Source organism: Chrysemys picta, chromosome 3 (assembly GCF_011386835.1).
Source record: "Chrysemys picta bellii isolate R12L10 chromosome 3, ASM1138683v2, whole genome shotgun sequence".
Classification (NCBI taxonomy): domain Eukaryota; kingdom Metazoa; phylum Chordata; order Testudines; family Emydidae; genus Chrysemys; species Chrysemys picta.
Genome location: NC_088793.1, coordinates 3,278,231 through 3,301,329, shown reverse-complemented (window position 1 = coordinate 3,301,329; position 23,099 = coordinate 3,278,231). Strand labels below are relative to the sequence as shown.

The 23,099-nt window shown below is 55.9% G+C and overlaps 1 protein-coding gene across 4 annotated transcripts in view; it reads right to left on the bottom strand.

The window, feature by feature from the left end:
• Positions 1-1,168: 1,168 nt before the first annotated feature.
• The window catches only part of DPYSL5 (dihydropyrimidinase like 5), a 123,984-nt gene continuing 102,053 nt past the window's right edge, over positions 1,169-23,099 (bottom strand). For 2 of the 4 annotated variants that reach the window (XM_042861475.2, XM_042861476.2), the window contains exons 12-13: positions 15,169-15,337; positions 1,169-1,696 (exon numbers count right to left, since the gene is read on the bottom strand). In XM_042861475.2, the coding sequence (XP_042717409.2) occupies positions 1,611-1,696; positions 15,169-15,337 (255 nt within the window). In that variant the 3' untranslated portion in view covers positions 1,169-1,610. The remainder of the gene's footprint in view (positions 1,697-15,168; positions 15,338-23,099) is intronic. The other 2 variants (XM_042861478.2, XM_042861477.2) reach the window with 2 other exon arrangements.

The window sequence follows — 23,099 nt, the reverse complement described above, 5'->3', positions numbered from 1 at the left end:
GCTTCTTGGGGCAGGGACTGGCTGCGCTCTGGGGTGCTGGCTCAGGAGCACCCCATCCCCCCCAGCCGGGTCTCAGGGCCAGTCTGATTTCACTGCGAGTGGCCCCACTGGCAGGTCTCTGGGGCACAGGGGGTGTCCCCTCCCGCCATGGTGCCCCAGCTGATGGAGCAGCCCAATGACACTGCTACAGGGAGGGTGGGAACAGGGCCAGCCCACTGGCATTGTCAGGGGGTGGGGGAGTTAGGCCAGCCCACTGGCACTGCTCGGGGGGGGGGGGGGGAGGGGAACAGGCCTAGCCCACTGGCACTACTGGGGGGGGGGGGTGGGAAACAGGGCCAGCCCACTGGCATTGTCAGGGGGTGGGGGAGTTAGGCCAGCCCACTGGCACTGCTCGGGGGGGGAGGGGAACAGGCCTAGTCCACTGGCACTACTGGGGGGGGGTGGGAAACAGGGCCAGCCCACTGGCACTACTGGGGGGGGGAGGGGGAACAGGGCCAGCCCACTGGCACTACTGGGGGGGGGGGAACAGGGCCAGCCCACTGGCACTGCTGGGTGGGTGGGGGCACATCAGGCTCAGGGAAGTTTGGATTTTTCAAACACCTGAACCTGGTTCAACTGGGAGGTAGCTTCATTGGGCTCGTTCCCATGGCAACCACCTGCAGGGAGGGGGAAGGGACATACCCGTTCAGGAACTCAATGCTTCCCAAGGGGGCTCGGTCCATCACCCATCGAATGGAGCCCAGCCACAGGGGGCTGGCTAAGGGCTAGGATAGAACCCAGGAGTCCTGACCCCCAGCCCCCCACCAGGGATGTGTGTGCGTGTGTGTTGGGGGCGGAGGTTAGCAGATCCCCACAAGGGATGTGTGTGTGTGTGTGTGTGTGTAGCACATCCCCACACAGGGATCTGGGGGGGGAGGGAGTAGCAGATCCCCACGCAGGGGTGTGTGTGTGTCGGGGGGGGGGGGGGAGGGTAGCACATCTGGACATAGTCAGGGCCCCTGCTCCGTGTGCACCAGGGAGGGGGGCCTCACCCTCCTTGCTGAGCCTGCTGTCCATAGCACGGAGTGAGCAGCCTGATGGGGAAGGTCCTGCGCCCCCTTCCTGCCATGGGGCCCGGCCCTTCTCCCGCTTCTCCCCTAACGCTAATGACACAAACCACCTGGGATTATTTTCACGTGATGCACAAACAAGTCAAAACTCACTGATCCAAACCCAACGTGCAAACAGAAAAGGGAACGTAGAGGCCGCCCTCCCTCCCTCCCCCCGCCCGGCCCAGCCCGCACCAGTGCCCCACCTGGCCCACGCTGCACGCCGTGGGCCCAGGAGCCCAGCTTCACAGCCGGCAAAGGAAACGTTATCCCACAGAAAGGAGCTGCAGTCGTGCGCGGGTGCATGGCCACACCCGCCATGGCCCGCCCGCAGCCTCCTCCCAGCGGGCGCCGCCGCCTGGCGGGACTGGATGGCAAACAGCCCTGCTGGACAGCACTGTGGTGTCCCGGCGCCCGGGGGGGCGTGGAGGCGGCACGGCCAGGTCTTCCAGTGGGGGCGGGGCCGGCAGGAGGAGTGGGGAGCTGCTGCTGCGTCCTTAGTTTGGGGACAGGTCGCTGGTTTTACCAAATGCCGCTAGACCTGCCTCCGGGGGGAGCGAGAATCCGGGCCGAAGCTCGCTTTGGAACGTGGTCATCGATCTGAGAACCTGCAAGGAGAGGAGCAGCAGGTCAGCACCACGGGGAGAGGGAGGGAGAGAGATCCCATCCCCGCCCCGCTGGGGCCCCCGTCCGACACCGCTCCGACACCGACGCCCCCGCCCACCCAGTCCAGGGCCCCCGCCTGGCACTGCTCCCACACCGACACCCCTGCCCACCAGTCCAGGGCTCCTGCCTGGCACCATTCCCACACTGATGCTCCCACTCACCCAGTCGAGGGCCACCGCCTGGCATAGCACCCACGCCCACCCAGTTCAGGGCCCTGGGATGGCACTGCTCCCACACCGACATCCCACCTGGCACCACTTCTGTACTGATGCCCTCGTCCACCCAGTCCAAGGCCCCCGCCCAGCACCCACACCGACGCTCACTCAGTTCAAGGCCCCGGGATGGCACCGCTCCCACACACCCTCCACCCAGTCCAGGCCCCTGGGAGAGCGCCGCTGACACACCGACTTCCCCGCCTATCCAGTCCAGGGCTCCCGCCCGCACTGCTTCTGCACCGACGTCCCCGCCCACCAGTCCAGGGCTCCCGACCGGCACCATTCCCACACCGATGCCCCACTCACCCAGTTGAGGGCCACCACTCAGCACAGCATCTACACCGATGCCCATGCCCACCCAGTTCAGGGTCCTGGGATGGCACTGCTCCCACACTGACACCCCACCCACCCAGTCCAGGGCCCCCACCTGCAGAGTGAAAGTAAGCCTGGGGTAGTGGCAGGGCTCCAGGAGCTATTTAAAGGGCCCGGGGCTCCCGCTGCCTCTACGGTCCCGGTCCTTTAAATAGCTGCTGGAGCCCTGGGGTAGCAGCGGCAGCTGGGGGCTCCGGCAGCTGTTTAAAGGGCCCGGGGTGGTAGCGGCGGCCGAGCCCTGGGCTGCTACCCCAGCGGGGGAGGGGGAGGGCACTTACCGGTACAGGGCGGGCCGGGGCTGGCTCTGACCCCCCTATCCCCGCCCCTTCCGCCCGAGGCCCCGCCCCTTCCAGGGGCCAGAGCCGGCTCCAACCCAGCCCCGTACCGGTAAATCCCTATTTCTACTTTCACTCCTCCCCACCCGGCACCACTCCTGTACCGATGCCCTTGTCCACCCAGTCCAAGGCCCCCACCCAGCACAGCAGCCACACCACCGCCCCCACCCACCCAGTCCAGGGTCCTGGGACGGCATCGCTCCCACACCGCCGCCCCCACCCACCCAGTCCAGGGCTCCTGGCCAGCACCGCTCCCACACCGCCGCTCCCACCCACCCAGTCCAGGGCTCCTGGCCAGCACCGCTCCCACACCGCCGCCCCCACCCACCCAGTCCAGGGCTCCTGGCCAGCACCGCTCCCACACCGCCGCCCCCACCCACCCAGTCCAGGGCTCCTGGCCAGCACCGCTCCCACACCGCCGCCCCCACCCACCCAGTCCAGGGCTCCTGGCCAGCACCGCTCCCACACCGCCGCCCCCACCCACCCAGTCCAGGGCTCCTGGCCAGCACCGCTCCCACACCGCCGCCCCCACCCACCCAGTCCAGGGCTCCTGGCCAGCACCGCTCCCACACGGACGCTCCTGCCAAAGCCTCCCCCACGTGTACACGAGCTTTGCGCTGAGGGTGGGCACATGAAGCTGTTACCAAGCTCTTGCTTTCCCGGTGTCCCAGCTCCGAGCTGGCACCAATCCCTTTGAGGCATTAAGGGGAGAGAATGGGAATCCAGGGCAGCTCCCAAGGGCCCCATGCTGCCCAGAGCTGGGCACCTGCCCGCGCCATGCCGGCAGCTATGCATAGTCCTAAGAGCAGAGTCTCACTGCGCTAGGTGCAGAATCCCTGGAGCTATGTCTGGGGTGGCCAGGCCTCTCCCATCACACCCAGCAAGGAGAGTGGGAACTCAGGACTGGCTCTGGCAACTTTCCTGGCTCAGGCAGCGTTAACAAAAACAGGGAGTTGGGCAAGGATATCCTCCTGGATGCCCCAAAATGCCATGTTTCCACAAAGAAATTATGCTGGGAAAAAACCAGCCAGAAATGTGGATGAGGCTCTAAAACAAAAATCCCATATCTAAAGGGTGGGGAAAGGGAAAGTAAACGGCAATGAATGTAAATTACATGTTCAACATTGTAGGTGACTGGTAAGGGAAGCTGTGACGTTATTGACATAAACTGGGACCATATAGATCATTGTTGCAACCAAGGTCCTGTAGTGGCACCCAAATCTTGTATAAAGGGGGTCAAATGGGGTGTCTAGGACAAGGTTATGGTTTACTGGTTATGATTATGCTGTCTATATGTGTGTATCAGTTTTGTAGTCGAAGTTATGAATATTGGCTCTATACTGTCTGTATGGCAAACTTATGCTATGCTTCTGGGTGACATCCCAGACAAGCTGAGATTAGCTCTGCCTAGCCTGCTTGATGGCCCATTAAGGACCATCAGCTATACAATGGACCCATTGAGAGAAGGCAGATACGCCTTGTACCTCAGCAAAGTATGCAGGGACTGGCCCATGTGACTCCAGACTCCATGTTGCTGTAATTTTCCGCAGTAAGATCAAAGAGGGGTTCTTACACCTGGAAAAGACTATATAAGGCTGATGCCTGATCTCCATCTTGTCTTCAATCCTGCTTCTTACCTCTGGAGGAACTTTGCTACAAGCTGAAGCTTTGAACAAAGGACTGAGGACCCATCCCAGCGGGGGATGTATTCCAGAGACTTGATTTGAACCTGCAGTTTATTCCATCGCTGCTGCAAGCCTGAACCAAGAACTTTGCCATTACTGTATGTAATTGATTCCATTTAACCAATTCTAACTCTCATCTCTATCTTTTTCCTTTTATGAATAAACCTTTAGATTTTAGATTCTAAAGGATTGGCAACAGCGTGATTTGTGGGTAAGATCTGATTTATATATTGACCTGGGTCTGGGGCTTGGTCCTTTGGGATCAGGAGAACCTTTTTCTTTTACTGGGGTATTGGTTTTCATAACCATTTGTCCCCATAACGAGTGGTACTGGTGATAATACTGGGAAACTGGAGTATCTAAGGAGATTGCTTGTGAGACTTGCAGTTAGCCAGTGGGGTGAGACTGAAGTCCTCTTAGTCTGGCTGGTTTGGTTTGCCTTAGAGGTGGAAAAAAACCCAGCCTTGGGCTGTAACTGCCCTATTTGAGCAATTTGTCCTGAGTTGGCACTCTCAGTTGGGTTCCGCCAGAACCGCATTGTCACAGAAGCCAAAGGAATCAACGAAATATCAATGGTCCACAGGGTTAAAGAGAAGAAGAAGGCATCCTGTAATTGTATTAGGAGTAAGGAAACCCCTAGGTCAGGCACAGGTCCAGAGCTAGAGGGTAAAACCTTAAAGAGCGATGTGTAAAAGGCAGAATCATTCCGTAGCTGGTTCTGGGCTGTGTTCGGGACGAAGCAGGAAGATGTATCCATCCCAGATGATGTTGTGGGTGGGACATAAAGTTACCATTGTAACAAAGGAGGATGTGGGCAGCATCTGCTCCAGTTAAACACTTTCAAATCAATGGGCCTGGATAAGCGACATCCCAGAGTCTGAAAGGAACCCGCTGAGGAGCTCTCTGAACCAGTAGGGTTAATTTTTAACAAATCTTGGGAAAGCTGGGACACCGCAGAGGACTGGGGGGCTGCTAGTGTAGTTGCAGTATTAGAAAGGGGCAAAAGGGACAGCCCGAGAAGTACAGCCCTGTTACCCTGACATCGATCCTGGGCACAACGGCATGGTTAATTTCACCGGAGTTCACCAGGACATTGGACTCAGTACCGCATGACAGTCGGGTTAAAAACCCTTGCACTATATGGAATGAGCAGATGGATTACCGCTTGGCTGACTGACAGATCTCAGAATGGAGTTATTAATGGAGACCCATCGGTGAGCGGGGCTGTTTCTAGCGAGGTCCCACTGCGATCAGTTCTTGGTCCAACATGAGTGAATATATTTATCGCTGGCTCACGCAGGAGATAAATCTTTGCTGGTCAAGTTGGCAGATGACACACAGATGGGTGGGACAGTAAATAACAAGGACAGGATCCTGCTACAGAGTGAGCCGAACTGCCCGGTTAAATGGTCACAATCCAACAAGATGGGTTTTAATACAGCCAATGCCAGGTAAGGCCAAGAACGCAGATCCTATCTACAGGGCGGGGGAGACTGTCTTGGAAAGCAGCGACACATCTGTAGCCTTGGAGCTGGAAGAGTAAATTTCAGCTCACCAAGATTTAGGCAGAGGAGAGAGAAGAAAAGCCACAGGAGGCCGATGTGGCTGCCTAAGAAGCTCTTTCGCTGTCTAAAACCCGAGAGGGATCCACACAGGAAATGGAAGGAGGGCACGTCCCCAAGGGAGGGTACATGGGAATAGCACAGGGGTGTAGGGACAACATCAGGAGAGACGAGGAAAGAATGAGTCGCATGACAACAAGAGGTTCTACAAGTAGGTCAGACAACACAGAAAGATGAAGGCGAGCGTGGGCCCGTGGCTCAGCGGAGGTGGAGAAGATGCGAGGAAAGCAGAGCTGCTCAATGCCTGCTTTGCTTCAGTCTTTTCACCAAAAATACCATGTGACCGGACAACTAGCGAAGTTCCTCTAGACAATAAAGGGGGAGGGCTGCGCATCGGGCTAAGTAAAGCTCTTCTGACCAATCTGGATGAATTCAAGTCAGCGGGGCTGGATGTTAGTCACCCCAGGGTGCTGAAGGAATTAGCTGAAGAAATCTCAGTCCTACTGGCAATAATATTTGCGAAGTCCTGGCTGACAGGTGAGGTTCTGGAAGACTGAAGAAGGGCTGACGTAGGGCCCATCTTTAACAAGGGGGGAAAGGAGGAGCTGGAGAACTACAGACCGGTCAGCCTGGCTTCGATACCTGGGAAGCTACTAGGGCCATGTATAAAACATTCAATTGCAAATACCGGGAGGATGGAGGGTGATCACTAGCAGCCAGCATGGCTTTACCAAGAACAAATCATGCCAAACCAGCTGGATTTCCTTCTCTGACAGGGTAACTGATTCGGTGGACGGGGGAATGCAGCGGACATAAAATATACCTGGACTTCAGCCAGGCTTCTGACACAGTCCCACATGACAGTCTCATAAGTAAGCTGGAGAAATGCGGGCTCAACAGAACTACTATTAAGTGGATGCATAATTTGTTAAACAACAGCGACCAAAGAGTAACTATGAATGGACTGATGCTGGATTGGAGGGTGGTCTCAAGTGCGGTTCCACAGGGATCATTTCTGGGCCGGGTGTTGCTGAATGCCCTGGAGGTAGGAATCGAGAGCGCATGGATCACGTTTGCAGATGACACAAAGCTGGGGGGAGTTGCAAACACTGTGGAGTTTAGAGCTAAAATTCAGAGGGATCTTGAAAAATTGGAGAATTGGGCTATAGCCAACAAAATGAAATTCAGCAAGGTGCTGCACTTAGGGAAGAAAAACCAAATACACAAATAAAGACTGGGGGATGACTGGCTTGACAGCAGCACCGCTGAGAAGGATCTGGGAGTTGTGGTGGATCCCAACCTCAACGTGAGTCAGCAACGCGATGCTGTTGTGATGCAAAAAATGTGATGTATGGACAGGATGTAGAGAAACTGGAAAGGATCCAGAGGCGAGCGACAATGATGATCAGAGGGATGGAATGCAGCCAGATGAGCAAAGGCTGAAGGAACTGGGTAGGTTTAGTTTGGAAAAGAGGAGATTAAGAGGGGACATGATAACGGTCTTCAGATACTGGAAAGGTTACCATAAAAAACATGGAGAAAAGTTGTTCTCTCTTGCCACAGGAGGGCAGGACAAGAGGCGATGGGGTCAAACGACAGCACAGCAGATTTAGATTAAACCCCGGGAAAAACTCCCTAACTGTAAGAACAGTACGACCGTGGAACAGACGCCTGGGGAGGTCAGGGAAGCTCCTTCCCTGGAGGTTTTCAAAAGGAGGCTGGAGCCATCTGTCTGGGATGTTAGACTAGATGACCCTTGACGTCTCTACCAACCCTCTGGTTCTATGATCTAGATGTACCTGAGCTAGCACTGATCAAGTGAATGCGCTAAGAACAGTGTAGCTGCAGTGGTGTGAGCAGAGGGATGGACTAGCCATCCCGAGTCCAGACTCGGCATCTCAGTTTGGTATGCTACACCGCCAACTCCAAGTGTAGACGTACCCAGAGACAGATAATCACCTCAACATGAGTTGTCTGTGCACTACTGTGGCAAAAGGCTCAGGGACCCCGGGATATATAAAAAGGGGGCTAACATGTAGAAGTAGGAAAGTGATTTGTAGATTCTGAGATCCCCAGGCCAGAAGGGACCATTGTGATCGTCTGGTCTGACCTCCTGCCTAGCATAGGCAGGAGACCGGCCCCACAATAACTCACAGAGCAGATCGTTTAAGCATTGCCAGGGATGGAGAATCCACCACAACCCCCGTAGTTAATTACTCTCCCTGTTAATAATTTACATCTTATTTCCAGTCTGAGTTTGTCTAGCTTCATCCTCCAGCCACTGGCTGGTGGTAGCCCTGTCTCTGCTAGACTGAAGAGCCCCATACAAAGTATTTGTTACCCAAGTCTACTGATCAAGTCACCCCTTAAGCTTTTCTTTATTAAGCTAAAAAAAGACAGAGCTCCTGGAGTCTCTCATAATCAGGCAGGTTTTCCAATCCTCCAATCATTCTCGTGGGTCTTCTCTGACCCTTCTCCAATTTATCAATATCCTCCTTGACCTGTGGGCCCAGGAACTGGACACAGGATTCCAGCAGTGGTCGCACCAGTGCCAAAGGCAAAAGAACCCTCTCGACCCTGTGACGTTCTGAGTATAATATAATATCTCATTGAAAGGTGACAGGGCCAGAAAGAGTTAATTAACTCAGACTGACCTGACCCATGGGTGAACCTTAAGGACTGGTTAGGAAGATCTGTAAATGAATAGAGCTTTGAAATGCAAGTCTGCATTGTTAGAGATCTCAAAGGTAGATGTTTGCTCAGGTCTTGTGATGTAAGCAAACAAGTCTTGTCTATTGCTGTAGTTTTAATTCAAAGATCAAAAAGGGAATATTAACATTTAGGAAGACACTTGAATGAAATAGTATTACTGTCTCTATGTCTCTTTGAAGGTTGTGGTAACCTGTATCTGAACTGTTTAATGGATAAATTACCCTGTGCTAATTGCCAGGATGTTTGGGAGAAGGAGAGTTAAGCCTATTGTTTTCTCAGGCCAAAAGGCTGCTGGAAATGTATAAGAACCCTGGGACACGATCCTGCTTCATCTCAGATCTGCTTTGGGTTTCAAGAGGGGGAAACCTTAAGCCACAAGGACTGAGATCCCCAGTCACTGACTGGAGTCACCCTGAATATGGACATTGGACTATAACCTATGGACTATTTCTAAAAGGACTTTTGGCAATTACAAGCTCACCTCTGCTATGTATCTGAACCTCAAGAATTGAATTCAAGTCTGTCTGTAGATTGATCTTTTAACCAACTCTCTCTCTTTTCTTTTTTAATACATTTTAGCTTAGTTAATAAGAATTGACTATAGTGTGTATTTTGGGTAAGATCTAAGTTATAATTGGACCTGGGTATGTGGCTGATCCTTTGGGGTCGGAAGAACCTTTTCTTTTATATGATGAGATAAGATTCTCAGTAATATCATCATATCTGACGTGTGTGTCTGGACGGAGGCCTGAGGCCGGGCACTTTAAGGGAACTGCGTTGTTTGGACTCTGAGTAACCAGTGAGGTCCTATAGAAGCTGTTTGGGGCTGGTTGGTAAATCTAAGTATTGGAATATGCACCAGCGTTTGGGGTTTGTCTGCCCCGGTCTGTTTGCAGTTCATCCTGATCGAGTGACCTCAGCTGGCTTCCACGGGCAGCACCGTCACAGACCCCTCCTCAAGATTCCTCTATTTATGCATCCCTGTTTATGATCTTGTCAGGGCACTGAGAGCGGGAGCTGCAGATATAGGCCAGGCCCATCGTGGGGCCAAGGCAATAGAGCCATGGCCAATTCATAGCAGCTAGGATCTGGCCCATTGACTCAGCAGAGCAATGGCTGATTGATGCCAGCTGGGGATCTGGCCCATTGACTCAGCAGAGCAATGGCTGATTGATGCCAGCTGGGGATCTGGCCCATTGACTCAGCAGAGCAATGGCTGATTGATGCCAGCTGGGGATCTGGCCCATTGACTCAGAGAAGCGATGGCTGAGTCACACCAGTGGAATTGTTAGTGGTGTAAAAAGCCTCGGCCTGCCCCTGTGGGGGCTTTGCCAGCCCTCCAGCCCTGAGATCGCTGTGCCCGGCAGCGGTGTTTCCTTCCTGCCCTCGCTGGGTGCAGCCTGTTTATCCCACAGTGGCTGGGCTTGCCCTGGAACTGCTCGCGCATCATGGATCCTGCTAGCGTCTAGGCCCAGGAGGACCTGCTCCCTCTTCCTGCTCCAGCCCCCTGCCAGCTCCAGCTCCCCCCCCCCCCCCCGACACACACACTCCAGCCAGCTCCCAACTGGCTGCCAGGGGCCTATGCCAGGCCCGTTCCTTGAGGCTAATTCCTTCCCCAAACTTATCTGAGATCAAGGCGGTAGCAGTAACATTTGCAGGGACTGCCGTGGGACACCAGATGACTGTGCTGGGGCATATCTGGTTAGCCTCTGTATTCCGAGTAAGCCCATTAGAATGTATTGTGGGGTTTGGGGTATTTCTACGGTTTGGAGAACTTGGGCCCCCCACACTGGGTTTCCCCCACGGGTCAGAGTTTTTCTACGCGGGGCCAGTTTTACTCTTACACACGTCACTCTCTTAAACTGTGGTGCAGTGATTCCTTTTCCCGTGGGGCTTGCGCTTTTCACCATTTCCATTCTCACAGACGCACCAGCGATTCCTGCAGGAATCTTGGGCCTATCACACACAGAAACTCCCCAGAGCTCAGGCTCTCTATAAACTCTAGCCCAGTCTCTGGGGCTGGGCGCAGATGGAATTCCAGTCGGTGCAGATTCTTTGGTTCTCCCAGGACTTGGCGTTGAAATGTGGCCGTTTCCTTCAGTCTCTGGTGGGCTTTTTCTTCAGCTTCCAGCTCTTGCTTTCGCCGCAGGACAGCAGCTTGGCCCCATCCTCAGCTAACGCTGTTTTCTTGTTACCCGAACGCCAGCCAGCTTCACTTCATTACCAACCCTCATCGGCCATTATTTGTAACCGGAGCCTGTCAGCTTCACGGCCTCGGCTGTTTGATCCCCTCACCTCTGAGCTGAGCCGTCCCCTCCAAGGGCCATTCTTCTTCCTTCACCGCATTGTTTCCGTTTCTTTCAGCGTGTGACTGTGCTTCACCTACTCTCGGTGTTCTCCAACCCTTAAAGCTCTCCAGAGCACATTTTAAACTCGGAGATTCGTGGGGCCCTGGGCCAAAGCCCAGCGTATCCTAACCAGGCAGTGCTTTCCCTAGGAATTGAAATTGCGGGGGGGCGGCTCAAAAGTACGGCGGGGAGGGGTCAGGGCCGATGAGGGGTGAGACCGTGAGGGCGAAGGGCGGCTGTATGGCACCACGGTAACAACTGAAAAATGTTTCACGATCATTTCATTCCATTTAACTCATGTTTTTAAATCATCACACAAATTAAAGTTGGCAACACAAGCCTACTCTGAAGCACGACATCTACATCCTTCTTGCTTTCTTGTTGTAATTTTGCACAACTCTGTTAATGAGCTTCTCGAATGCAGTGCGTTCATCTTGGGTGGCTTCTCGTGTGTCCGGTACCTCTAGTTCTTCATGACATGCTCATGATCAGGCAGAAGGCGACTTCTTTCAGAACACAAAATTCTATTCAATGAGGCAAAAGAACGCCCAACTGTAGCTGTTGTGACTGGGAGTAGAAAGAGATGAATTCCTACTTCTTTCAGCCCAGGAAACACAGCACCAGAATGGGTCAGACCACTAGTGATGATAAAGAAGAAGTTGAAGTCAAATCTACATTTGTTCATCATATGATATTCCACTCGGTGTTCAAATTCTCTAGTCTGTCCTGACCACATGGCAGCCCCATTGCTGGCAACGCTTCACTCCACTCAACTGTCGGTGTTTTATAAGACAGGCATCTGTAAAAGCTACGTAGAGGTTGATAGAATCCAGAAGTAGTTGTTGTAGAGATATAAGAATCAAGTTAGTGTACTTTACTTTTTCAGCTGTCTTAACCACTTTTTGTCCTCTTCATTTAAGGAGTCAATAAAAGTCACTTCTGAACTGAAGTCTGCTTCTTCCAGTACGTTTTCAATGGATCTCTCTCTGATTGATCCAAGTGTAGCTTCCATTGCTGGACAGAGATCTACTACTGTTCTAGCAGATGCCTGGATGGCATTGTTTACTGACCCAAGTGGTTTCAACAGTAGACTTACAAGAGAGAGAATGGCGATTGTATTCTCTGAACTTAGTAGCAAAAGTAGTTCACCAGCCTCACTACTTAAATCCGCCCCATCTCGGTAAATACTTTCCAAAGCCAATAATAATGGTTGCAGTAATTTGAAGTATCAGAGGGGTAGCCGTGTTAGTCTGTATCCACAAAAACAATGAGGAGCCGGGGGAGCAAAGTCACTAAAACGTAGCCCTTTAACATGCCCCTCCCTTCTCCTCCTCCTCCTCCACCGCACCCCACTCAGAGTTGTTGGCCTTGGCCAGTGAAGACGAAGAGTTCAGAGGTGCTTTCGCATGAGTTCACCTCCCACCGTGGGGGGGGGAGGGGTGCGCGGGAGAAGGTACCTTGCTCCTTTCTCCAGCTGCTGCTGTTCGTCATGCCACCATTCACTCCACCACTCCATTGCCGATGGCCCTGCGCTCTCACCTTCTGCTGCCACCTGCCACGGTGACCTCTGCGAGTCGGTCTCTTGAGGTTCCACCAGCTCTCAGTGATTTCAGCTCTCAGTGGGGGAAGCTCACAGCGAGTGCAGGCTGGGCCGTCCCTTCCACAGAAACACTGTCCTGCAGTAGGTCTAAGACTTAGGCCTGATTGTCAGTGATTTCAGCTCTAGTGACCACTTAACAAAACAAAAAAGACTCTCAATGGAGACTAATAAGAGAGAGTCCAGTGGAGGGCAACGAAAATGATGAGGGGTCTGGAGCACATGACTTACGAGGAGAGGCTGAGGGAACTGGGATTGTTTAGTCTGCAGAAGAGAAGAGTGAGGGGGGATTTGATAGCTGCTTTCAACTACCTGAAGGGGGGTTCCAAAGAGGATGGATCTAGACTGTTCTCAGTGGTGGCAGATGACAGAACAAGGAGCAATGGTCTCAAGTTGCAGTGGGGGAGGTCTAGGTTGGATATCAGGAAAAACTATTTCACTAGGAGGGTGGTGAAACACTGGAATGCGTTACCTAGGGAGGTGGTGGAGTCTCCTTCCTTGGAGGTTTTTAAGGCCCGGCTTGACAAAGCCCTGGCTGGGATGAATTAGTTGGGATTGGTCCTGCTTTGAGCAGGGGGTTGGACTAGATACCTCCTGAGGTCTCTTCCAACCCTGATATTCTATGATTCTATGATAAGCTCTATTTTTAAACAGGGTAGAGGGGCAGGTCAAATAGTGCCTGTGACACTTACGCACAGCCCACACCACCATGCAACCCCCCTGTCCTGTCCCTGCCCCCCCGCCCTCCATTGGGATCTGCCATCCAAACCCCTTGCTTAGCAAGTACAGTTCAGTTGAGGGGGACCAGGGCTTAATTTGTAATGAAAGAGGTGCCAGGGCTCAAGCAAGTTTTTTACTTTCATAACTGATGTGGCAAGTCCAGGGCTGTGAACTGCCGAGCCTGGAGGTGCCCGGGGCTGTGAACTGCCGAGCCTGGAGGTGCCCGGGGCTGTGAACTGCCGTGCCTGGAGGTGCCCGGGGCTGTGAACTGCCGAGCCTGGAGGTGCCCGGGGCTGTGAACTGCCGAGCCTGGAGGTGCCCGGGGCTGTGAACTGCCGAGCCTGGAGGTGCCCGGGGCTGTGAACTGCCGAGCCTGGAGGTGCCCGGGGCTATGAACTGCCAGGGCTCAGCCCTGGCAAAAATTAAGCATTGAGGGTGACCCCTTCATTCAGTCAGGCTAAGCACAGTTCTGCTGCCCTTTACTCATACAATGAGGAGAACAACATTTCACGACCCCTGCATTCAGTACTAAAGTGATTTGTAACCAGCACCAGCCAAAATTGATCACATGGGCAGCACAGCTGTCTGCTGGATACCTTGGCAGAGTAGGTGAGTTCATGTCAATACAGTCTGGTCCTGAAGCCTTTCCCCCCTCCCCTGGCTCACCACTAGCTGTCAGGGGAGAGCTCAGTCTCACCTTGCTTACAAATCATCATTTGAAATGATAAGGTTGGCCAACCTTGCGGAAACCAATGTGCCGACATTGTCAGGAAAACAACAGCTGTGTGAGGAAGCTAGACTTTGTAAATATTATACTGTTCCAGGTACAAGTATTTTATCACACACTGTATCTGCTTTTAAAATGTGTATTAATGTTTCAATTTCAATTCAAATTTCCAACCAATGACAAAATTGACATCACTGCATGTAACTAGTTGACCACTGGGGGGGTGTTGGGGAGATTCTGGGGGGGTTACACCCCCGCTGGGGGGGGTGTAGGGAAATCCCTGCCAGGCTACGCCAAACAATGGCCAAGTCCCTGACTGATTGCCCAGCGCTCGCTTTGCTGAGACTCAGCCACACCACCCATGGACACTCCCGCCAACCCACGCCTGCCAGCCTCTGCCACGGGAACCGGGCATGGAACGGACGGCACACAGGAACAGCAGCGCTGCCAGGCTGGCTCAGAACGAGAGCTGGGAGCCAGGACTCCTGGCTTCTCCCTGCTCTGCCTAGACCAGGAGGGCTGACCTCAGGCACTGCCCAGAAGCTCTGCAGGGCAGGGGCATGTCTGCAGCACCCAGGGCGAGGGGCCACAGGTCCTGGTTGGGACCCATGGGCGCTCCCACAGTACAAATCAACACGCTGCCTCCGTTTCCCCATCTGCGCAGCAGGGCTAACGTCTGCATGGCGGTGCTGTAGTGCTCGCAGTGTGTGGACGGCGCTGGCAGCGCTGTGTCCGGCTAGGCAGCGAGCTCAGCATAGGGGGCAGCAGGGAGCGTCTCGTCCACATGCCACTTGTGGGCTGGTAGAACAGGGAGGTGGGGCTGGTGGGGAGAGCCTGCCGGAGTACCCTGGACTGGGGCAGCCCACGCAGGGGCTGGCACATGTCCCCCACGCTGTGTCCCTGCCTGAGAGATCCCCCACCAGGGCTGCGAGCACGGCCAACCAACGCTGCCGGGCGCCTGTCTGTGACGTCGACACAGCGACTGGCAGCCAGACCTGGAACAAGAGGCCCACATGCCCTGCCCTGCCCTGCCCTGCTCTGCTCTGGGCCAGCCAGCCCCCCTCGCTCAGACAGGGGGCAGGGCTCTCGCTGGGGTCCCCCCTCCAGGGGGCGCTAGCACACGCTCCGGCCCCGCTCTTACCGGATAGGCTGAAGCCGGACTCGTGAAGGTCCCTCATGCCCCCGTGTCGAGTGGCAGGTCGGGTGGGGGTATCTGCAAGTGGAGTCCCCGTCTCCTTTTTCCCAGCATGCACCACCACAGCCACGTCCCCCAGGTAGGGGGTGCGCTCCACGCCCCTAAGCTTTAAACTCTAATGGAGGGAGAAAAGAAACACCCATGAGCGCCGGCCGCACAGTTAGAGCAGAGCTCCCTGGGCGGGACCTGATCCGCACGGCCTGTCCTGCTGCGTCCCTACGCTGCCTGAGCCCCATAGCCGGCCCCGCCCTGTCCCTACGCTGCCTGAGCCCCATGGCTGGCCCCGCCCTGTCCCTACGCTGCCCGATCCCCACGGCCGGCCCGGCCCTGTCCCTACGCTGCCCGAGCCCCGTGGCCGGCCCCGCCCTGTCCCTATGCTGCCCGAGCCCCGTGGCCAGCCCTGTCCCTATGTTGCCCGATCCCTGTGGCCAGTCCCACCCCGTCCCTACGCTGCCTGATCCCTGTGGCCTGCCCCTACACTGCCCAAACCTATGGCCAGCCTGGCACCGTCCCTACGCTGCCCGATCCCTGTGGCTGGCCCCGCCCCGCCCCTACGCTGCCTGTTCCCCATGGCCAGCCCCGCCCCTATGCAGGCCGATCCCTGTGGCCGTCCCTGCCCCGTCCCTAAGCTGCCCGAGCCCCGTGGCCAGCCCCACCCCTATGCAGGCCGATCCCCGTGGCCGGCCCCGCCCTGTCCCTATGCTGCCCGATCCCCGTGGCCGGCCCCGCCCTGTCCCTACGCTGCCCGATCCCCGTGGCCGGCCTGGCACCACCAGATTGGACCTTAGACTACCCGCTGTGTCTGGCCCTGGGGGACAGCAGCCAGCAGTCTAGTGGCTGCCTGAGGGCCTTGCCCCACGGGGACTGATTCTGCCCTTGAGAGGTGGGGTACCAGGCTGGGGAGCCTGGACGATCTGTGGCCCGGCCGTGGAGCGGGGCGGAGATGGGATCCCTGCCCAATATGGGGCTGGGCTGTGACTGAGTTTGCTCCCTGCCCCTGCCCTGGGGGTCAGCTCGGGGGAGAACTCAGCTGAAAGCGGGGGAAGGAGGCTGGGTTTCTCAGGACACTCCAGCCCCATCACTGCAGCTTCCCCAGCTGGGACACTGAACTTCCAGAGGCATCATCCACTGGTGCCCTGAAAGTCCAGTAAAGGCCCTATTAGCCAGGCTGGGCAGGGACGGTGTCCCTAGCCTCTGTTTGCCAGGAGCTGGGAGTGGGCGACAGGGGCTGGATCACTGGACGATTCCCTGTTCTGTTCATTCCCTCTGGGGCCCCTGGCACTGGCCACTGTTGGCAGACCGGATACTGGGCTAGATGGACCTTTGATCTGACCCAGTCTGGACGTTCTTATGAGACAACAAGGGCTAGAGGAGGGGGGAGGAGGGTACAGCCTGGGGGTGGTGGTGCAGTGTTGGGTAGGGGGACAGCATAGGGATGGGGGTGCAGCGTGGGGTAGGGGATACAATGTGGGGAATGGGTGCAGTGTGGGTTGGGGAAGGGGGCACAGAATGGGGTGCAGGGGAAGGGGGGACTGCACAGGGAGGAGGTGCAGTGTGTGGGTACAGCATGGAGAAGGGGTGCAGTACAGGGGAAAGGGTAAGGGGGACTGCATGAGGAAGGGGTGCAGTGTGGGGAAGGGGTGCAGCATGGGGCAGGGGGTACAGCATGGGGATGGGGTGCAGAGAGGAGTGGGGATACAGCACTGAAGCAGTTCAGTGTGGGGCAGGGAGTGCAGCATGGGATAGGGGTGCAGTGCGGGGATACGGCTTGAGGAAGGTGTGAAGCATGGGGGTAGGGGTGCAGTGCGGGGGTACTGCATGGGGAAGGGGTGCAGTGTGGGGGTACTGCACGGGGAAGAGGGCAGTGTGAGGGTAGGGGGTACAGCATGGGGAAGAGGGCAGTGTGGGGGTAGGGGGTACAGCCTGGGGAAGGGGTGCAGTGCGGGGGTACAGCATGGGGCAGAGGGCAGTGCGAGTGTAGGGGGTACAGCAACGGGAAGGGGTGCAGTGCGGGGATAGGGGGTACAGAATGGGGAAGGGGTGCAGTGCGGGGGGTAGCAGGTAGAGCATGGGGAAGGAGTGCAGTGTGGGGGTACTGCATGGGGAAGAGGGCAGTGCGGGGATACAGCATGTGGAAGAGGGCAGTGCGGGGGCAGGGGGTACAGCATGGGGAAGGGTTGCAGTGTGGGGGTAGGGGGTACAGCATGGGGAAGAGGGCAGTGCAGGGGTACAGCATGGGGAAGGGGTGCAGTGCGGGGGTAGGGATAACAGTATGGGGAAGGGGTGCAGTGCGGGGCAGGGTCTCTGCTATTGCAGCCCCCCTTCCTCCCCACTCAGGCCTGGCTGTGTCTGGCAGAGCTGCACCCTGGGTACGACAGCTGGCGTCATGCTCTGGTCGAGGGGCACTGTCGGGCATGGCTGGCTGCTGTGTCTCCCCCAGGAGCAGGCCCCCCGGCAGGCAGAGGCCAAGTGATGCCCCAAGCTGTGAGCTGGTGCCACGGGGGGCAGCTGGGGGGACACGACCCCCACCTGAAGGGAGCACAGAGTTGGGGCGCTTGATAAACCCCAGGCCAAGAGAGAGCGGAGTGCGTCCCCCTAAGGCCTGCAGCACACTGCCCCCTGCTGGCACGCCGCCTCACTGCACCAATGCAAAGCAGATTCCACCCCCTGCCCAGTTTCTCCAGTGCAACCCCCTCCCCCCACCCCCATAAGCAAGTAACCGCAGGCGTTAAAGACCAGTCCCATGCAGGCAAGCGATGCCCCCTAGTGCCATGCAAGGATCATGCGCAGACAGCAGCAAGCGCCAGCGACCACAGCAGCGGGCTGGGAACCAGAACTCTGGGGTCCAACCCTGGCTCTGGGTGGCCTTGGGCAGGTCCCTCCCCACTCCGCCCCCTGCTGCCAAGGGGATGCCACTGCCCTGGCACAAGTACGGTGAAACCACAGGCTGCCGCAGGCGAGTGGGGAATCCTAGGGAAGTGGAAAGAGGGACGAATTGCTGAGGAGAAGTACAAGAGAACGGCACCAGCGTGTAGGGGCGAAGGCCCCGAGTTACACCTAGCAAGGGACACAAAAAGCAGTAAGAAAAGGGTCTCGAGATACATTAAGAGCAAGAGGAAGGAGAGTTAATAACTGACATCATCAAAAGGCTGAGGTGGTTCATGCCTACTTTGCTTCCGTCGTCACTAAAAGGTTAATGGTGACCAGATCCTCAACACAACCAATACTAACCCCAAAGAGGAAGGAAAACAAGCTGAAATAGGGAGCGAACAGCTAAAGACTAGTTAGAGACGTTAGATGTAGTCAAGTGAGCAAGGCCTGATGAAACTCAAGCTGGGGTACTAAGGAACGGGCAGAAACGATCTCGGGACCGTTAGCAATTATCTTTGAGAATTCCTGGAGACGGGTGAGGTCCCAGAGAACTGGAGAAGGGGAAACACAGGGACCTGTCTTTAAAAAGGGGAACAAGGAGGACCCAGGGAAATACAGACCAGTCAGCCTCACTTCAATACCTGGACAGACACTGGGACAAATTATTCATCCATCAGTTTGTAAGCGCCTAGAGGAGAAGAAGGTGATAAGGAACAGCCAGCATGGATTTATCAAGAACAAATCCTGCCAAACCAACCTAATTTCCTTCTCTGACACAGTTATTAGCCTAGTGGATGGGGGAAGCTGTAGGCGTGATATGTCTTGATTTAGTAAGGCTTTTGACACATTCCCACAAGCAAACTGGGGAAATGTGGTCTGGATGGAACTACCATAAGGTGGCTGCACAACTGGTTGAAAGACCATACTCAAGGAGTAGTTTCAATGGTTCGCTGTCCAACTGGGAGGGCATATCTACTGGGATCCTGCCAGGGTCTGTCCTGGGTCCGGCACTGTTCAATATTTTCATGGATTTGGATAACGGAGTGGAGAGGAGGCTTATAACATCTGCAGCTGACACCAAGCTGGGAGGGGTGGTGAGCACTTTGGCGGCAGGATCAGAATTCAAAATGACCTTGACAAATTGGAGAATTGGTCTGAATTCAACAAGTTGTAATTCAATACAGACAAGTGCAACATACTTGAGTTCGGAGGTAAAAATCCAATGCCCAACTCCAGTGGAGAATAACTGGCGAGGTGGCAGTACTGCTAAAATGGGTCTGGTGGGTTAGAGTGGATCACAAATTGAATATGAGTCACCAATGTGATGCACTTGCAAAAAAGGCTAATATTCTGGGGTGTTGTCACAGATCCACAGGGTCGGGCTACGGCCCAGCCTTGGAACAGTCTCTGGGAGGAGCCCTTCAGTGGGCCAGACCTCCTACAGGTCCCACTCTTCTTTCAAGGTAAGCCACATGGCTTCACCCCCTCTTTAGACTGGACCTGTGGGCTCCAGCCCCCCTGCTCCATCCTGGGAGCTCCAGGCAGCAAGTCCAGCTGGGACAGACCCTGGGGCATAGGCACCGACTCCGTGGGTGCTCTGGGTCTGGAGCACTCACAGGGAAAAATTAGTGCTTGCTCTGCACCCACCGGCAGCCAAGCTCCCCCCCTGTGCCCCACCTCCTCCTCCTCCCCTGAGCACGCCGCATCCTCGCTCCTCCACCTACCTCCCAGCGCTTCCTGCCTTGCTGCTGCCAAACAACTGTGTGCTTGGTGTGCTTGGAGGGAGGAGGAGAAGCGAGAACGTGGCGCGCTCTGGGGAAGATGTGGGTCTGGGGCAGGGATTTGGGGAAGGGGTTGGAATAGGGGCAGGGGTGGAGTCGGGGCTGGCCGGGGCAGAGGGGGGTTGAGCACCCACCGGCGGGAGCAGAAGAAACGTACCTATGCCCTGGGGGAGACGTGTCCTCTCCTCAGGGATCAGTGCCCCTCGCCCAGCGTCTGCAGGGACACTCACCCAGCGCTGTCAAACCAGGCGGGTTTATTGGGCACCTGGCACACGGCCCAGGCAGCCCCTCGGGCGGCCCAGAGAATGACGGTTACAGCCCAGCCCAGCCCGGGCAGTCGGCGCCCAGTTCAGCTGCAGTGACCCCCGTGGTTCAAGCTCTGTCTGTCTCCGTCTCATTCCTTGGTCAGACTCCAGGTGAGAGCCCTGCCCCCGACTCCTGCCAGCCCCCAGCTCTTATCCCCCCCTCACACCTCCCAGCCCCTGTTCCCCACCTGGGGCCATGGCCCGGCCTCCCTGCTGAGCAGTGGGGAAATCCATGTGCCTCGGGGCCAGGGTGGGGCGGTTTCGATGTCTGGCCAATTGGATTTGCTGTCGTCTTCTCGAATCTGCACTGCTCTGGGGACCAGGCCCAGACAGCTCGGTGACACCCCCAGCTGTGTCTCTTAGCCTGCCCGGAGAGCAACCGCTCCCTTGCCACCCAGTGGGGAAACTGAGCCACACACAGGACCCATCAAAACAGTCCCACTCTGTCCCAGGCGTATGAACTGGAGTGTCCAAAGTCACGGTTCTGCTGTGCTCGGCCCTGGGGAGGGGGTCTCAGCTGGAGCCCAGGGTCTGTTCCTGACGGCCACCCGGAGATGTGGACAAACTGGGGGGAGTTCAGAGTTCAGAGGAGAGCAACAGAACCGACGAAAGGTTTAGTAAACCTGACCTGTGAGGCAGGGTCACACAGCCGGGGCCTGTTTGGTGTTGAGAGAAGGGGCTGAGGGGGGACCTGAGAACACTCTGCAGAGCTGCTCAGGGCTGTTCTACATGGGGGGGGGGGATCACTTGTTCTCCACGTCCCCGGCAGGTAGGACGAGAAGCAATGGGAGGGAGACTGAGGTTAGCACCTAGGAAGACCTGTCCAGCGGCTGGGGAGTGAAGGTGGGGACCCGCTCCCGAGGGAGGCTGTGGGATCCCATGTTGGCCAAACCCCTGTCGGGGCTGGTCCAGGTTCACCCAGCCCTGCCTCTGCGCGGGGGGCTGGACATGGTGCCCTCGCGAGGTCCCTTCCAGCCCCACGTTGCAGATCCCTAGGGCTGCGGCTGGCAGCTCCTGGATCCACAGTGGCTAGGGGGGAAGCCAGCCCCTGGACCCACTCCCAGCAGGGGAGCTGGAGGGAGAGGGCTGAGGGGGGTGCAGGCCCCAGAGGAGAGGGGGAGGTGCTAGGGAAGCAATCGGGGGGTGAAAGGATCCAGGGGGGCTGCCCTCACTGGGAGGGCGGGTACAAGGGGGCTGCTGAGAGGCAGCCAAAGAGGAATACCCCGGGGTGGGGGGAGGAGAGGGGAGGGCAGACACGGAGCAGGAGTGACACTCTGCAAGGACAGCAGGGCTGGAGCAGAGCATCAGGGCAAAGGACAAGATCAGTGACCGCGACCCCCCAGGCTCGCTCCCTTCACAGCCGCCTCCACGCCCCCCCAGACCCGCCTGTGCCATGATGGGCCCACGGGGAATGAGCTGCTCACCGACCTCTGAGTGATCGCCCAGCCAGGGTGCCCCCATGAGGCCTGCACTCAGTCATCGCTCCTGACTGGCCTCCCATAGAATCATAGGACTGGAGGGACCTCGAGAGGCCATCTAGTCCCGTCCCCTGCACTCAGGGCAGGACTAAGTATTGTCTAGACCATCCCTGACAGGTGTTCGTCCAACCTGCTCTTAAAAATCCCCAAGGATGGTGTCACGGAGTATTGGGGGACTCAGGGCCCTGCACCCCCGGCTTCCTGCGATTCACCATGACTCTCAGCCAGCCAGTAAAGCAGAAGGTTTATTTGGATGACAGGAATACAGTCCAAGACAGGTCTTGCAGGCACAGACAGCAGGACCCCCTCAGTTAAGTCCAGCTTGGGGTCCCAGGGCATCCCAGCCCACCCCCCTTTGGGGGGTCAGAGCCATCTCTGCCTCCCAGCCATCTCTCCAGCTCGCTTCCAGCACTCTGCCTCCAGCGACCCCTCCCACAGCCTTTGTTCAGTTTCCCGGGCTCAGGAGTCACCTGGCCTTCAACCCCTTCCTGGGTTCTCATGTTACACACTCAGGTATGCGCCCTCGGGCAGACTCCCATCCTCCAATGCAGACTATCCCAGCCACACGCCCCTGTCAGCATTCACAGACCACAGTGAGAACAGGCCCAGTTCGTCACAGATGGAGATTCCACCACCTCCTGAGGCAATTTATTCCAATGCTTAACCACCCTGACAGTTAGGAACTTTTTCCTAATGTCCAACCTAGACCTCCCTTACCGCAATTTAAGCCCATTGCTTCTTGTCCTGTCCCCAGAGGTTAAGAACAACAATTTTTCTCCCTCCTCCTTGAAACCACCTTTTATGTACTTGAAAACTTATCACGTCCCCTCTCAGTCTTCTCTTCTCCAGATTAAACAAACCCAATTTTCTCAATCTTCCCTCATAGATAATGCATGTTTTCTAGACCTTCAATTATTTTTGTTGCTCTTCTCTGGACTTTCTCCAATTTGTCCACATCCTTCCTGAAATGTGGCACCCAAAGGCCTAATCAGAATGGAGTAGAGCAGAAGAATTACTTCTCGTGTCTTGCTTACAACATTCCTGCTAATACATCCCAGAATTATGTCTGCTTTTTCTGCAACAGCGTTGCACTGTTGACCTATATTTAGCTTGTGATCCACTATGACCCCCAGATCCCTTTCCGCAATACTCCTTCCTAGGCAGTCATTTCCCATTTTGTATGTGTGCAACTGATTGTTCCTTCCTAAGTGGAGTACTTTGCATTTGTCCTTATTGAATTTCATCCTAGTTACCTCAGACCATTTCTCCAGTTTGTCCAGATCATTTTGAATTTTAATCCTGCCCTCCAAAGCACTTGCAACCCCTCCCAGCTTGGTATCATCCACAAACTTTATAAGTGTACTCTGTATGCCATTCTGTAAATCATGATGAAGATATTGAACAGAACCGGACCCAGAACCGATCCCTGCGGGACCCCGCTC